This window comes from Lissotriton helveticus, chromosome 6, assembly GCF_964261635.1.
Source record: "Lissotriton helveticus chromosome 6, aLisHel1.1, whole genome shotgun sequence".
Classification (NCBI taxonomy): domain Eukaryota; kingdom Metazoa; phylum Chordata; class Amphibia; order Caudata; family Salamandridae; genus Lissotriton; species Lissotriton helveticus.
Window position 1 is genome coordinate 2,054,326,437 of NC_136067.1, and position 16,476 is coordinate 2,054,342,912.

Sequence of the window (16,476 nt, forward strand, 5' to 3'; positions counted from 1 at the left end):
GTATCTTGAGTATGTATTTGTAGGGTGAATTAGGCTGTTAGTTTATTAGGGTGAATTAGGACTCAGGATTTCTATCTTGGAGTTAGAGTGTGGATTAGGATAGTTTATTTCTATTATTCCTTTTGTTGTTGTATGTGTGTGTGTGTGAGGGTGAGTGAGGGTGTGTGAAGCTGAGGGTGTGTGACGGTGTGTGAGGGAAGCTTGCACTGCTGCTGTCGGTGCTGTACCTGTTCCATGTGTAAGGGAAGCTTGCACTGCTGTTGCCTGTGCTGTACCTGCTCCGTGTGTGAGGGAAGCTTGCACTGCTGCCGCCTGTGCTGTACCTAATCTATGTGTGAGGGAAGCTTGCACTGCTGCCGCCTGTGCTGTACCTGATCTATGTGTGAGGGAAGCTTGCACTGCTGCTGCCTGTGCTGTACCTGATCTATGTCTGAGGGAAGCTTGCACTGCTGCTGTCGGTGCTGTACCTGTTCCATGTGTAAGTGAAGCTTGCACTGCTGCCGCCTGTGCTGTACCTGATGTATGTGTGAGGGAAGCTTGCACTGCTGCCGCCTGTGCTGTACCTGATCTATGTTTGAGGGAAGCTTGCACTGCTGCCGCCTGTGCTGTACCTGATCTATGTCTGAGGGAAGCTTGCACTGCTGCTGTCGGTGCTGTACCTGTTCCATGTGTAAGGGAAGCTTACACTGCTGCCGCCTGTGCTGTACCTGATCTATGTGTGAGGGAAGCTTGCACTGCTGCCGCCTATGCTGTACCTGATCTATGTGTGAGGGAAGCTTGCACTGCTGCTGCCTGTGCTGTACCTGATCTATGTCTGAGGGAAGCTTGCACTGCTGCTGTGGGTGCTGTACCTGTTCCATGTGTAAGGGAAGCTTGCACTGCTGTTGCCTGTGCTGTACCTGCTCCGTGTTTGAGGGAAGCTTGCATTGCTGTTGCCTGTGCTGTACCTGCTCCGTGTGTGATGGAAGCTTGCACTGTTGCTGCCTGTGCTGTACCTGCTCTGTGTGTGAGGGAAGGTTGCACTGTTGCTGCCTGTGCTGTACCTGTTCCGTGTGTGAGGGAAGCTTGCAATGCTGCTGCCTGTGCTGTACCGGCTCCATGTGTAAGGGAAGCTTGCACTGCTGTTGCCTGTGCTGTACCTGCTCCGTGTTTGAGAGAAGCTTGCATTGCTGTTGCCTGTGCTGTACATGTTCCGTGTGTGATGGAAGCTTGCACTGCTGCCGCCTGTGCTGTACCTGCTCTATGTGTGAGGGAAGGTTGCACTGCTGCTGTGGGTGCTGTACCTGTTCCATGTGTAAGGGAAGCTTGCACTGCTGTTGCCTGTGCTGTACCTGCTCCGTGTTTGAGGGAAGCTTGAATTGCTGTTGCCTGTGCTGTACCTGCTCCGTGTATTTGTAGGGTGAATTAGGCTGTTAGTTTATTAGGGTGAATTAGGACTCAGGATTTCTATCTTGGATTTAGAGTGTGGATTAGGATAGTTTATTTCTATTATTCCTTTTGTTGTTGTATGTGTGTGTGTGTGAGGGTGAGTGAGGGTGTGTGAAGCTGAGGGTGTGTGACGGTGTGTGAGGGAAGCTTGCACTGCTGCTGTCGGTGCTGTACCTGTTCCATGTGTAAGGGAAGCTTGCACTGCTGTTGCCTGTGCTGTACATGCTCCGTGTGTGAGGGAAGCTTGCACTGCTGCCGCCTGTGCTGTACCTGATCTATGTGTGAGGGAAGCTTGCACTGCTGCCGCCTGTGCTGTACCTGATCTATGTGTGAGGGAAGCTTGCACTGCTGCCGCCTGTGCTGTACCTGATCTATGTCTGAGGGAAGCTTGCACTGCTGCTGTCGGTGCTGTACCTGTTCCATGTGTAAGGGAAGCTTGCACTGCTGCCGCCTGTGCTGTACCTGATGTATGTGTGAGGGAAGCTTGCACTGCTGCCGCCTGTGCTGTACCTGATCTATGTGTGAGGGAAGGTTGCACTGTTGCTGCCTGTGCTGTACCTGCTCTGTGTGTGAGGGAAGCTTGCACTGTTGCTGCCTGTGCTGTACCTGCTCCGTGTTTGAAGGAAGCTTGCATTGCTGTTGCCTGTGCTGTACCTGCTCCGTGTGTGATGGAAGCTTGCACTGTTGCTGCCTGTGCTGTACCTGCTCTGTGTGTGAGAGAAGCTTGGACTGTTGCTGCCTGTGCCTCACCAAGATTTGTCTAAGTAAATGGAGAGGGGGGAGAGAGTTGGAAGAGAGAGTGAAAGAGGCAGAAACGTGTAGAGGAATAGAAAGAGAGAAGGGATCTGTAACCTGAGAGATGTGGCATAACAGAACGCTCGCTAGTGCGGGCACTGCTGCTCGGGGTATCGGCGCGATTTGTGTAAGTGGGTGACTGAAGCAGAGTGGGTGAATATATATGTCTGATGATAGTGGATGTCTGATGATTGCATGTCTGCTGGGGTGCAGGGTCAGTACAAGTCAAGCTGTAAGTTGGTGTGTGTCAGAACTGGTTGCCTCGGGGCCAACGAAGTCTGTTGCGAGGCGTGGGGGGCAGCCTTTGATGTGCGAGAGAGCTGCCGTGAAAGGCATGTAATTAGGGGGGAGGAGAAGTGGCGCTGGGGTGAATGGAGGGAAGGCAGAGAAGGGGAGGGGGGATGAATGTGACCCGGCGGGCAGGGGAGGGGGTGAGCGGGGAGAGCGGCATGAAGGTGTGAAAGCAGCAGGGGCCTGGAGTGGGGCTAAGATAACTGAGACGGCGGGCAGGGGAGGGGGTGAGCGGGGAGAGCGGCATGAGGGTGTGAAAGCAGCAGGGGCCTGGAGTGGGGCTAAGATAACTGAGACGGCGGGCAGGGGAGGGGGTGAGCTGGGAGAGCGGCATGAGGGTGTGAAAGCAGCAGGGGCCTGGAATGGGGCTAAGATACCTGAAGCCACTCGACACGGCAGGCAGGGGAGGGGGCGTAGCGGGGGTGTGGGAGGAGTGCGTCTGAGGGATGTTAGCGCTGAATCCAACTTGCGTAATATGTTTTCTATATTTGATGTAAATCCGTGTGATGAACTGCTATTGTTATATGCCTACGGCTTTGTGTGTAACTCGTGACAATTGTGTTTAATCCGTCCCATTTACCGGATGAATAGTGCTTGTTTATTACCCAAGTTAAAAATAGGCTGTTTTACTTTTGGGTTTGTACATCCTCGTCCTCGCATCCTGACCGAGATTTCTTCGTTCTTTTGTTGGTGTTCTGTTGTCCTAATAATTGTTAGTTTGGTGACCTGAAGCTTGAAAAACATCATTGCGCGTATTTTTACTTAGGTTGTTATTTTCTAGGATGTCTTTCTGTTGCGTATCTTGAGGGTGTATTTGTAGGGTGAATTAGGCTGTTAGTTTATTATGGTGAATTAGGACTCAGGATTTAAATCTAGGAGTTAGAGTGTGGATTAGGATAGTTTATTTCTATTCTTCTTTTTGTTGTTGTATGTGTGTGTGTGTGTGTGTGTGAGGGTGAGTGAGGGTGTGTGAAGCTGAGGGTGTGTGACGGTGTGTGAGGGAAGCTTGCACTGCTGCTGTCGGTGGTGTACCTGTTCCATGTGTAAGGGAAGCTTGAACTGCTGCCGCCTGTGCTGTACCTGATCTATGTGTGAGGGAAGATTGCACTGCTGTTGGCTGTGCTGTACCTGTTCCGTGTTTGAGTGAAGCTTGCATTGCCGTTGCCTGTGCTGTACCTGCTCCGTGTGTGATGGAACCTTGCACTGCTGCCGCCTGTGCTGTACCTGATCTATGTGTGAGGGAAGCTTGCACTGCTGCTGTCGGTGCTGTACCTGTTCCATGTGTAAGGGAAGCTTGCACTGCTGTTGGCTGTGCTGTACCTGCTCCGTGTTTGAGTGAAGCTTGCATTGCCGTTGCCTGTGCTGTACCTGCTCCATGTGTGATGGAAGCTTGCACTGCTGCCGCCTGTGCTGTACCTGATCTATGTGTGAGGGAAGCTTGCACTGCTGCTGTCGGTGCTGTACCTGTTCCATGTGTAAGGGAAGCTTGCACTGCTGTTGCCTGTGCTGTACCTGCTCCGTGTTTGAGTGAAGCTTGCATTGCCGTTGCCTGTGCTATACCTGCTCCGTGTGTGATGGAAGCTTGCACTGCTGCTGTCGGTGCTGTACCTGTTCCATGTGTAAGGGAAGCTTGCACTGCTGTTGGCTGTGCTGTACCTGCTCCGTGTGTGAGGGAAGCTTGCACTGCTGCCACCTGTGCTGTACCTGATCTATGTGTGAGGGAAGCTTGCACTGCTGCTGTCGGTGCTGTACCTGTTCCATGTGTAAGGGAAGCTTGCACTGCTGTTGGCTGTGCTGTACCTGCTCCGTGTTTGAGTGAAGCTTGCATTGCCGTTGCCTGTGCTGTACCTGCTCCGTGTGTGATGGAAGCTTGCACTGCTGCCGCCTGTGCTGTACCTGATCTATGTGTGAGGGAAGCTTGCACTGCTGCTGTCGGTGCTGTACCTGTTCCATGTGTAAGGGAAGCTTGCACTGCTGTTGCCTGTGCTGTACCTGCTCCGTGTGTGATGGAAGCTTGCACTGTTGCTGCCTGTGCTGTACCTGATCTATGTGTGAGGGAAGATTGCACTGCTGCTGTCGGTGCTGTACCTGTTCCATGTGTAAGGGAAGCTTGCACTTGGAACTGTTGCCTGTGCTGTACCTGCTCCGTGTTTGAGTGAAGCTTGCATTGCCGTTGCCTGTGCTGTACCAGCTCCGTGTGTGATGGAAGATTGCGAGATCTGGCATAACGGAAGGATTGGTAGTGCGTGCACCGCTGCTTGGGGTATCTGCGAGATTTGTGTAAGTAAATGGAGAGGGGGGTGAGAGTTGGAAGAGAGAGTGAACCAGGCAGAAACGTGGAGAGTTAAAAGAAAGAGGGAATGAATCTAAGCTGCGAGATGTGGCATAACAGAAGGATTTGTAGTGCGTGCACCGCTGCTTGGGGTACGACAAACAGGAGATGGTGACTAAAGTTTCAACAATGAGGTTGGAAGGCAGAAACGTGGAGAGTTGAAAGAAAGAGGGAATGAATCTAAGCTGCGAGATGTGGCATAACAGAAGGATTGGTAGTGCGTGCACCGCTGCTTGGGGTATCTGCGAGATTTGTGTAAGTAAATGGAGAGGGGGGTGAGAGTTGGAAGAGAGAGTGAACCAGGCAGAAACGTGGAGAGTTAAAAGAAAGAGGGAATGAATCTAAGCTGCGAGATGTGGCATAACAGAAGGATTGGTAGTGCGTGCACCGCTGCTTGGGGTATCTGCGAGATTTGTGTAAGTAAATGGAGAGGGGGGTGAGAGTTGGAAGAGAGAGTGAACCAGGCAGAAACGTGGAGAGTTAAAAGAAAGAGGGAATGAATCTAAGCTGCGAGATGTGGCATAACAGAAGGATTGGTAGTGCGTGCACCGCTGCTTGGGGTACGACAAACAGGAGATGGTGACTAAAGTTTCAACAATGAGGTTGGAAGGCAGAAACGTGGAGAGTTAAAAGAAAGAGGGAATGAATCTAAGCTGCGAGATGTGGCATAACAGAAGGATTGGTAGTGCGTGCACCGCTGCTTGGGGTATCTGCGAGATTTGTGTAAGTAAATGGAGAGGGGGGTGAGAGTTGGAAGAGAGAGTGAACCAGGCAGAAACGTGGAGAGTTAAAAGAAAGAGGGAATGAATCTAAGCTGCGAGATGTGGCATAACAGAAGGATTTGTAGTGCGTGCACCGCTGCTTGGGGTACGACAAACAGGAGATGGTGACTAAAGTTTCAACAATGAGGTTGGAAGGCAGAAACGTGGAGAGTTAAAAGAAAGAGGGAATGAATCTAAGATGCGAGATGTGGCATAACAGAAGGATTGGTAGTGCGTGCACCGCTGCTTGGGGTATCTGCGAGATTTGTGTAAGTAAATGGAGAGGGGGTGAGAGTTGGAAGAGAGAGTGAACCAGGCAGAAACGTGGAGAGTTAAAAGAAAGAGGGAATGAATCTAAGCTGCGAGATGTGGCATAACAGAAGGATTGGTAGTGCGTGCACCGCTGCTTGGGGTATCTGCGAGATTTGTGTAAGTAAATGGAGAGGGGGGTGAGAGTTGGAAGAGAGAGTGAAACAGGCAGAAACGTGGAGAGTTAAAAGAAAGAGGGAATGAATCTAAGCTGCGAGATGTGGCATAACAGAAGGATTTGTAGTGCGTGCACCTCTGCTTGGGGTACGACAAACAGGAGATGGTGACTAAAGTTTCAACAATGAGGTTGGAAGGCAGAAACGTGGAGAGTTAAAAGAAAGAGGGAATGAATCTAAGCTGCGAGATGTGGCATAACAGAAGGATTGGTAGTGCGTGCACCGCTGCTTGGGGTATCTGCGAGATTTGTGTAAGTAAATGGAGAGGGGGGTGAGAGTTGGAAGAGAGAGTGAACCAGGCAGAAACGTGGGGAGTTAAAAGAAAGAGGGAATGAATCTAAGCTGCGAGATGTGGCATAACAGAAGGATTGGTAGTGCGTGCACCGCTGCTTGGGGTATCTGCGAGATTTGTGTAAGTAAATGGAGAGGGGGGTGAGAGTTGGAAGAGAGAGTGAACCAGGCAGAAACGTGGAGAGTTAAAAGAAAGAGGGAATGAATCTAAGCTGCGAGATGTGGCATAACAGAAGGATTGGTAGTGCGTGCACCGCTGCTTGGGGTATCTGCGAGATTTGTGTAAGTAAATGGAGAGGGGGGTGAGAGTTGGAAGAGAGAGTGAAACAGGCAGAAACGTGGAGAGTTAAAAGAAAGAGGGAATGAATCTAAGCTGCGAGATGTGGCATAACAGAAGGATTGGTAGTGCGTGCACCGCTGCTTGGGGTATCTGCGAGATTTGTGTAAGTAAATGGAGAGGGGGGTGAGAGTTGGAAGAGATAGTGAAACAGGCAGAAACGTGGAGAGTTAAAAGAAAGAGGGAATGAATCTAAGCTGCGAGATGTGGCATAACAGAAGGATTGGTAGTGCGTGCACCGCTGCTTGGGGTATCTGCGAGATTTGTGTAAGTAAATGGAGAGGGGGGTGAGAGTTGGAAGAGAGAGTGAAACAGGCAGAAACGTGGAGAGTTAAAAGAAAGAGGGAATGAATCTAAGCTGCGAGATGTGGCATAACAGAAGGATTTGTAGTGCGTGCACCGCTGCTTGGGGTATGACAAACAGGAGATGGTGACTAAAGTTTCAACCATGAGGTTGGAAGGCAGTGAAGTGAAATGTGAGGAGGCACCTCTTCAAATTGTAGAACAGACGGAGGGCATTGCTGTGGGGAGGGGGTGTAGGAGAAATGCACATGGCGGGCAGGGGAGGGGGCGGAGCGGGGAGAGCGGCATGTGGGTGTGAAGAAGCCGGGGCCTTTGGTAGAGAAGCTAAGCTTCACTTCAAAAGGTGTCGGAGGAATGCGGCAGAGGGAACAGACGGCGATTGCGGCTGAGGGAACTGATGTGCACGAGCTTTTAAGCTCAATGCACATGCGCATTGAGCTTAAAAGTCACGGGCACTGCAAGGAATCGCCAGGATTCCTTGCTTCTTAGTTAAAGCTTGTTTAAGCCGCAATAGGCTCGCAAGCTCGATGCGCATGCGCATCGACAGGCGAGACCTAAAAAACGAAGGTTGGACAAGATAAACAATGAGGTAAACAGGCAAAAGGGAGATCAGGCATAAGATGAAAAGATTGTTATAAGTGACAACTATATTCCAGTCTGTCATTGAGTCCTTTCGGATGCAGAGCGTGAAGGCGATGTATCCAATATAATTCACGCTGAACAGGTGTTTATTATTGTCTTTGTTTATCCACCACTTCAAGGATAAGAAACCGAATTTGGCTGGGATTATGAGAGTGTTGAACAAAATGAGCGGAAACACAAGACTTCAAATTCTTCGTACGAATGTTACTGCGGTGTTCAGTCAGTCTTATTTTGATTTTACGTTCCGTTTTCCCCACTTATGGGAGGCCACACGGGCACTTTAACATGTATACAACATTATTTGTATCGCAGGTGGCATTAACTCGAAGGTGTATGGGTGTACCTTGAGTAGGGTGGTATAGTGAATTACATGGAATGATGTTGCTGCAGTGTCCACAATTGTGGCACGGTATAGTGCCTTTGAACGCGTCATTTCCCGAAAACGTGGGTTGTTTCAATAAAGATTGAATGTTCTTGGATCGTTGGTAAGCAAAGATGGGTGGTTTATCGAAAACTTTGTTGAAGTCTGTTTCTAATTGAAGTAATGACCAGTACTTACGAATTGACTCTTTGATTTTTGTAGATTGTGTAGAAAATTTAGATACAAATACAGAACGTGTATCTTGGTCTTGAGACTTGTCTTTGAGTTTTAGCAAATCTTGTCTGGATTTAGCGGATACTCTATCTTCTGCAGCTTGAGTAAGTTCTCTCGGGTAACCATCAACTTCGGGAACTTCCAGCAGCAGCGCCAAGCCTTAACACTGAAGCTGAAGAAATCTCCCATACTCTGCCATCTCCACGCAGCAGCACCGAGTCTTAACACTGAAGCTGTAGGAATGTCCCATACTCTGCCTGTCTCCACGCAGCAGCACAGAGTCTTCACACTGAAGCTGTGTGAATCTCCCATACTCTGCCCGTCTCCACGCAGCAGCACCGAGTCTTCACACTGAAGCTGTGTGAATCTCCCATACTCTGCCCGTCTCCACGCAGCAGCACCGAGTCTTCACACTGAAGCTGTGTGAATCTCCCATACTCTGCCCGTCTCCACGCAGCAGCACCGAGTCTTAACACTGAAGCTGTGTGAATCTCCCATACTCTGCCCGTCTCCACGCAGAAGCACCGAGTCTTAACACTGAAGCTGTGTGAATCTCCCATACTCTGCCCGTCTCCACGCAGCAGCACCGAGTCTTAACACTGAAGCTGTGTGAATCTCCCATACTCTGCCTGTCTCCACGCAGCAGCACCGAGTCTTCACACTGAAGCTGTGTGAATCTCCCATACTCTGCCCGTCTCCACGCAGCAGCACCGAGTCTTCACACTGAAGCTGTGTGAATCTCCCATACTCTGCCCGTCTCCACGCAGCAGCACCGAGTCTTCACACTGAAGCTGTGTGAATCTCCCATACTCTGCCCGTCTCCACGCAGCAGCACCGAGTCTTAACACTGAAGCTGTGTGAATCTCCCATACTCTGCCCGTCTCCACGCAGAAGCACCGAGTCTTAACACTGAAGCTGTGTGAATCTCCCATACTCTGCCCGTCTCCACGCAGCAGCACCGAGTCTTAACACTGAAGCTGTGTGAATCTCCCATACTCTGCCTGTCTCCACGCAGCAGCACCGAGTCTTCACACTGAAGCTGTGTGAATCTCCCATACTCTGCCCGTCTCCACGCAGCAGCACCGAGTCTTAACACTGAAGCTGTGTGAATCTCCCATACTCTGCCCGTCTCCACGCAGCAGCACCGAGTCTTAACACTGAAGCTGTAGGAATCTCCCATACTCTGCCCGTCTCCACGCAGCAGCACCGAGTCTTAACACTGAAGCTGTGTGAATCTCCCATACTCTGCCTGTCTCCACGCAGCAGCACCGAGTCTTCACACTGAAGCTGTGTGAATCTCCCATACTCTGCCCGTCTCCACGCAGCAGCACCGAGTCTTAACACTGAAGCTGTAGGAATCTCCCATACTCTGCCATCTCCACGCAGCAGCACCGAGTCTTAACACTGAAGCTGTGTGAATCTCCCATACTCTGCCATCTCCACGCAGCAGCACCGAGTCTTCACACTGAAGCTGTGTGAATCTCCCATACTCTGCCTGTCTCCACGCAGCAGCACCGAGTCTTAACACTGAAGCTGTAGGAATCTCCCATACTCTGCCCGTCTCCACGCAGCAGCACCGAGTCTTAACACTGAAGCTGTAGGAATCTCCCATACTCTGCCATCTCCACGCAGCAGCACCGAGTCTTAACACTGAAGCTGTAGGAATCTCCCATACTCTGCCCGTCTCCACGCAGAAGCACCGAGTCTTAACACTGAAGCTGTGTGAATCTCCCATACTCTGCCCGTCTCCACGCAGCAGCACCGAGTCTTCACACTGAAGCTGTGTGAATCTCCCATACTCTGCCATCTCCACGCAGCAGCACCGAGTCTTAACACTGAAGCTGTGTGAATCTCCCATACTCTGCCCGTCTCCACACAGCAGCACCGAGTCTTCACACTGAAGCTGTGTGAATCTCCCATACTCTGCCATCTCCACGCAGCAGCACCGAGTCTTCACACTGAAGCTGTAGGAATCTCCCATACTCTGCCATCTCCACGCAGCAGCACCGAGTCTTAACACTGAAGCTGTGTGAATCTCCCATACTCTGCCCGTCTCCACGCAGCAGCACCGAGTCTTCACACTGAAGCTATGTGAATCTCCCATACTCTGCCCGTCTCCACGCAGAAGCACCGAGTCTTAACACTGAAGCTGTGTGAATCTCCCATACTCTGCCCGTCTCCACGCAGCAGCACCGAGTCTTAACACTGAAGCTGTGTGAATCTCCCATACTCTGCCATCTCCACGCAGCAGCACCGAGTCTTAACACTGAAGCTGTAGGAATCTCCCATACTCTGCCCGTCTCCACGCAGCAGCACCGAGTCTTAACACTGAAGCTGTGTGAATCTCCCATACTCTGCCATCTCCACGCAGCAGCACCGAGTCTTAACACTGAAGCTGTGTGAATCTCCCATACTCTGCCATCTCCACGCAGCAGCACTGAGTCTTAACACTGAAGCTGTGTGAATCTCCCATACTCTGCCCGTCTCCACGCAGCAGCACCGAGTCTTCACACTGAAGCTGTGTGAATCTCCCATACTCTGCCTGTCTCCACGCAGCAGCACTGAGTCTTAACACTGAAGCTGTAGGAATCTCCCATACTCTGCCCGTCTCCACGCAGAAGCACCGAGTCTTAACACTGAAGCTGTGTGAATCTCCCATACTCTGCCCGTCTCCACGCAGCAGCACCGAGTCTTCACACTGAAGCTGTGTGAATCTCCCATACTCTGCCCGTCTCCACGCAGCAGCACCGAGTCTTCACACTGAAGCTGTGTGAATCTCCCATACTCTGCCATCTCCACGCAGCAGCACCGAGTCTTAACACTGAAGCTGTGTGAATCTCCCATACTCTGCCCGTCTCCACGCAGCAGCACCGAGTCTTCACACTGAAGCTGTGTGAATCTCCCATACTCTGCCATCTCCACGCAGCAGCACCGAGTCTTCACACTGAAGCTGTGTGAATCTCCCATACTCTGCCATCTCCACGCAGCAGCACCGAGTCTTCACACTGAAGCTGTGTGAATCTCCCATACTCTGCCCGTCTCCACGCAGCAGCACCGAGTCTTCACACTGAAGCTGTGTGAATCTCCCATACTCTGCCCGTCTCCACGCAGCAGCACCGAGTCTTCACACTGAAGCTGTGTGAATCTCCCATACTCTGCCATCTCCACGCAGCAGCACCGAGTCTTAACACTGACCGTGTAGGAGTTTGTCTGCGTGCTATTATCCGTCTCCACATCGCAGCACTGCGCGCCTGTAAGAATCGACTCTGTAGGCTTCCCATCCTCACTGCAGAACAGAGCATCTGAACACAGCCTGTAGGAGTCGCCTGTATAGTGTTTTCAACAAAGAAGTACTGAGTGTCTGCATACTCAACCTGTAGGAATCTCCCATACTCTGCCCGTCTCCACATAGGAACAACTAGCACTGGTAGCCTGTGATGTGCTTTTCTAGCCTGCATCTTCCCCACAGCTGCGCCACGCCTGTAGTGAGCCTGTAGGAACCGCCCGTTTAGTGTCCTCCACACAGCAGCATGGTTAAGATGGACAGCGTAGCCCAGAGTGGCTCCTGGCTAGAGGTGGGTGGCCACTGAAAGCTCAAGCCAGATGGCTCGCTGAGGCTGAGCTTGACCCTCGATCTCAAACCCAACCGTTCTTTAATGCGGCCTCTGCCTGCACATACGCACTGGCCTCCTGCACTTAGAATGAAATACGTAGGCAGTGACCTTTGAAGTAAAATAAGAGAAATGTATGCCCATCCAGTAGCTGAATTGCACAAGGTGAATCCAGATGGCCTGGGAGCCGCAGCTTTCCGCTTGACCAAATTGTGTGATCCTAGGCAAATATTTATTTTCACCAAGCCTTCGGTTTCTTCAGTATTACATATTAGAGCCCCTTGAAATATGTAAGTTGAGGATGTGTGCTGTTCAAAAATCTCTGGTTTGTTTTTTCTAGACTATAATTTTGCTGCATGTATTATAAGAATGTAGGCCGCATATAGGGTACATGTGATAATGGACTTATCTCTTAGTTTCGTTTAGTTTCACAGAGCTTTATTCGATCATTGTGAACAGATCATAAAAGCAAAGGAATACATGTAAAAAATATCCAGATCAATAAATATTCATATATACATTAGTTAAAACATTATTAAATACATTTAGCTGTGGCCCAATTAAAACCTTTAAAATCAATTATAGTAGAAAAAACTGTCCATAATATGGTTACAGGGTGCTCTATCTTAGTTCATTAATGGCATTGTCATCCTGATGGGGGTAGACCTAAGTGAATGTTTCTAAGTTAATGTAAAGAGCTATTACTTGTAATAAATGCTTCTCAGTGCAGTGATATCATCTTCTGTATAAGGGTGAAATGCTTCTGCGAGTTAAAGAAATACTCTGTTTTTGATTTTGCAGGCACTACCATGTTTGTACATTGTATTTGTTGTGTTATTTACATTCCAAATATTGTAATGGCTTTACTTGTACATGGGATCTTAGAGCCGCGCCAGACCCGTGGTGCAATTCTGGTTCAGCTCTTCTGCTAATTTGTTTGTCCGCCCACCTCAGCCACTGACATTTCATTCATGGTTTGGTTGTAGCTCGGTTTCCTCCTCGGAGTGGAGGTTGTTGGTCTGTGGCTGTAATCCTGGGGTGTGGATACCGATGGGCTCTGAGGTTGTTATTCTTGTGCTAATCTTTCTTCATTCCTGGTTTGGTCGTAGCTCAGTTTCCTCCTCAGAGTGGAGGTTGTTGGTCTATAATCCTGGGGTGTGGATACTGATGGGCTCTGAGGTTGCTGTTCTTGTGCTAATCTTCCTTCCTTCCTCCCTGTTTTGGTTGTAACTCGGTTTCCTCCTCAGAGTGGAGGTTGTTGGTCTGTAATCCTGGGGTGTGGATACTGATGGGCTCTGAGGTTGTTGTTCTTGTGCTAATCTTCCTTCCTTCCTCCCTGTTTTGGTTGTAACTCGGTTTCCTCCTCAGAGTGGAGGTTATTGGTCTGTAATCCTGGGGTGTGGATACTGATGGGCTCTGAGGTTGCTGTTCTTGTGCTAATCTTCCTTCCTTCCTCCCTGTTTTGGTTGTAACCGAGGTTGTAACCGAGGTAGCCGAGTGGATGACGACCAGCCGCCTGAAACTGAACTCGGACAAGACGGAGGTCCTCATCCTGGGCTCCTCACCCTCCGCCTGGGACGACTCCTGGTGGCCCCCCGCCCTGGGCACCGCACCCAAACCGACAGACCATGCACGCAACCTGGGCTTCATCCTGGACTCCTCCCTCTCCATGACCAGGCAAGTCAACAACGTCTCCTCGGCGTGCTTCAACATCCTACGCATGCTACGGAAAATCTTCTGGTGGATCCCCACCGAGACCAGGAAGACCGTCACCCAGGCCCTCGTCACCAGCCGACTGGACTACGGCAACGCCCTCTACGCCGGGACCACCGCCAAGCTCCAGAAGAGACTCCAGCGGATCCAGAACGCCTCAGCCAGACTCATCCTCGACATCCCACGAACCAGCCACATCTCCGGACATCTGAGAGACCTTCACTGGCTCCCCGTCAACAAAAGAATCACCTTCCGCCTCCTCACCCACGCACACAAAGCCCTACACGACCAAGGCCCGAGCTACCTCAACAGCCGAGTCAACTTCTACGCTCCCAAACGCCACCTCCGATCAGCCAACCACGCCCTCGCCGCCGTCCCCCGCATCCGAAGAGCGACTACAGGAGGAAGGTCCTTCTCCTACCTGGCCGCCAAGACCTGGAACTCCCTCCCGACCGACCTGCGCCTGACCCAAGACCACCTCTCCTTCAGGAAGAAGCTGAAGACCTGGCTGTTCGAGCAGTAGCGGCAGCCCCCCCCCCCCTCCCAGCGCCTTGAGACCCTACGGGTATGTAGCGCGCTCTATAAGTGTCATTGATTGATTGATTGATTAACTCGGTTTCCTCCTCAGAGTGGAGGTTGTTGGTCTGTAATCCTGGGGTGTGGATACTGATGGGCTCTGAGGTTGCTGTTCTTGTGCTAATCTTTCTTCATTCCTGGTTTGGTCGTAGCTCAGTTTCCTCCTCAGAGTGGAGGTTGTTGGTCTGTAATCCTGAGGTGTGGATACTGATGGGCTCTGAGGTTGCTGTTCTTGTGCTAATCTTTCTTCCTTCCTCCCTGTTTTGGTCGTAACTCGGTTTCCTCCTCAGAGTGGAGGTTGTTGGTCTGTAATCCTGGGGTGTGGATACTGATGGGCTCTGAGGTTGCTGTTCTTGTGCTAATCTTCCTTCCTTCCTCCCTGTTTTGGTTGTAACTCGGTTTCCTCCTCAGAGTGGAGGTTGTTGGTCTGTAATCCTGGGGTGTGGATACTGATGGGCTCTGAGGTTGCTGTTCTTGTGCTAATCTTCCTTCCTTCCTCCCTGTTTTGGTTGTAACTCGATTTCCTCCTCAGAGTGGAGGTTGTTGGTCTGTAATCCTGAGGTGTGGATACTGATGGGCTCTGAGGTTGCTGTTCTTGTGCTAATCTTTCTTCCTTCCTCCCTGTTTTGGTCGTAACTCAGTTTCCTCCTCAGAGTGGAGGTTGTTGGTCTGTAATCCTGAGGTGTGGATACTGATGGGCTCCGAGGTTGCTGTTCTTGTGCTAATCTTTCTTCCTTCCTCCCTGTTTTGGTTGTAGCTCAGTTTCCTCCAAGGAGTTAAGTTGTTGGGCTGTGGCTGTAATCCTGGGGTGTGGATACTGATGGGCTCTGAGGTTGCTGTTCTCTGCTAATCTTTCTTCATTCCTGGTTTGGTCGTAGCGCAGTAACTTCCTCGGAGTGGAGGTTATTGACCTGTAAATCTGAGGTGTGGATACTGATGGACTCTGAGGTTGCTGTTCTCTGCTAATCTTTCTTCATTACTCCTTGTTTTGGTTGTAGCTCAGTTTACTCCTCGGAGTGGAGGTTGTTGGTCTGTAACCCTGAGGTGTGGATATTGATGGGCTCTGAGGATGCTGTTCGCTACTAATCGTTCTTCATTCATTTCTCTCTGTTTCTGCTGCAGGAGGAGGACGATGAGGAAGAGGAGGACCTTGACGAAGCGTTTTCCAGGTAGGTCATTTGTCCTTCATACCCGTCCCTTTTCAAGGTCTGTAGCTTGATGCAGAGCAGTAAACTTGGCACACTTGGCCCTTACCAGATCCCAAAGTCCCTCAGAGATGGATGGAGTCCTTAAGAAACTAGCGTGGAGCTGTACGATTGAGGGTCACATCCTGGCACGATGATTCATCACCATCAGAACTGGCTTTTGAATTCCGTGAGTTCACTGGTCCCGTGGTACATGTAGTGCCAGTGTCTGGCCACTAACAAAAAGAAGGGGCCAGTCTAACCCCACCTCTGGCCGCCTCCAACAAGCACTCCGGCGTCCATACTGCCTGGTTTATTCAAAGCAGTCCAAGCGAGCGTATTTGCGCCATTGTTCATGATCAATCAATCTGAGCATTTGTAAAGCGCACTACTCACCCGCAAGGGTCACAAGGTGCTGAGGGGTGCTGCTACTGCTCGAATAGCCAGGTCTTGAGTTGACTCCTGAAGGTTAGTAGGTCCTTGGTCTGCAGTAGGAGGATGGGTAGGGTGTTCCAGGTTTTGGCGGCGAGGTGGGAGAACGATCAGCCACCAGTGGTCGCTCTTCGGATGCAGGGGACGGTGGCGGGGTCGGCGGAGGGTAGCTGTCGGTTCGGGGTGTAGGAGGTGAGTCGTCTGTTGAGGTATGCTTGTCCGGTGTTGTGGTGTGCTTTGTGTGCATGGGTGAGGAGCTTGAGGGTGATCCTCTTGAGGATCAGGCGTGCAGAGGCGTTCTGTATGCGTTGCAGTCGTATCAGGAGTTTTGCAGAGGCTCCTGCGTAGAGGGCGTTTCCGTAGTCCAGCCTGCTGCTGGCGAGGGCCTGGGTGACCGTTCTTCTTGTTCCGGTGGGCATCCACCTGTAGATCTTGCGGAGCATGCGGAGGATGTTGAAGCAGGAGGACGAGACGGCGTGGACTTGATTGGTCATGGAGAGTGTTGAGTCGAGGATGAACCCCAGATTGTGTGCGTGGTCGGTGGGTGTCGGTGCTGCTCCTAGTGCGGTCGGCCACCAGGGGTCGTCCCAGGCCGACGGGGTGGGGCTGAGGGTGAGGACTTCCGTCTTGTCCGAGTTCAGCTTCAGACGGCTGTTCTTCATCCACTCAGCGACGGCTTTTATACCTTTGTGGAGGTTGG

General features: G+C 51.0%; 1 protein-coding gene across 4 annotated transcripts in view; it reads left to right on the forward strand.

Moving 5' to 3' along the window:
- Positions 1-16,476, forward strand: part of LOC144763994 (low density lipoprotein receptor adapter protein 1-A-like) — a 266,279-nt gene that overhangs the window by 209,790 nt on the left and 40,013 nt on the right. For all 4 annotated transcript variants that reach the window (XR_013596292.1, XR_013596291.1, XM_078650114.1 and 1 more), the window contains one exon: positions 15,283-15,329. Coding sequence is in view for 2 of the 4 variants with exons in the window: in XM_078650114.1 (XP_078506240.1) it covers positions 15,283-15,329 (47 nt within the window). In the remaining 2 variants the exon portion in view is untranslated. The remainder of the gene's footprint in view (positions 1-15,282; positions 15,330-16,476) is intronic.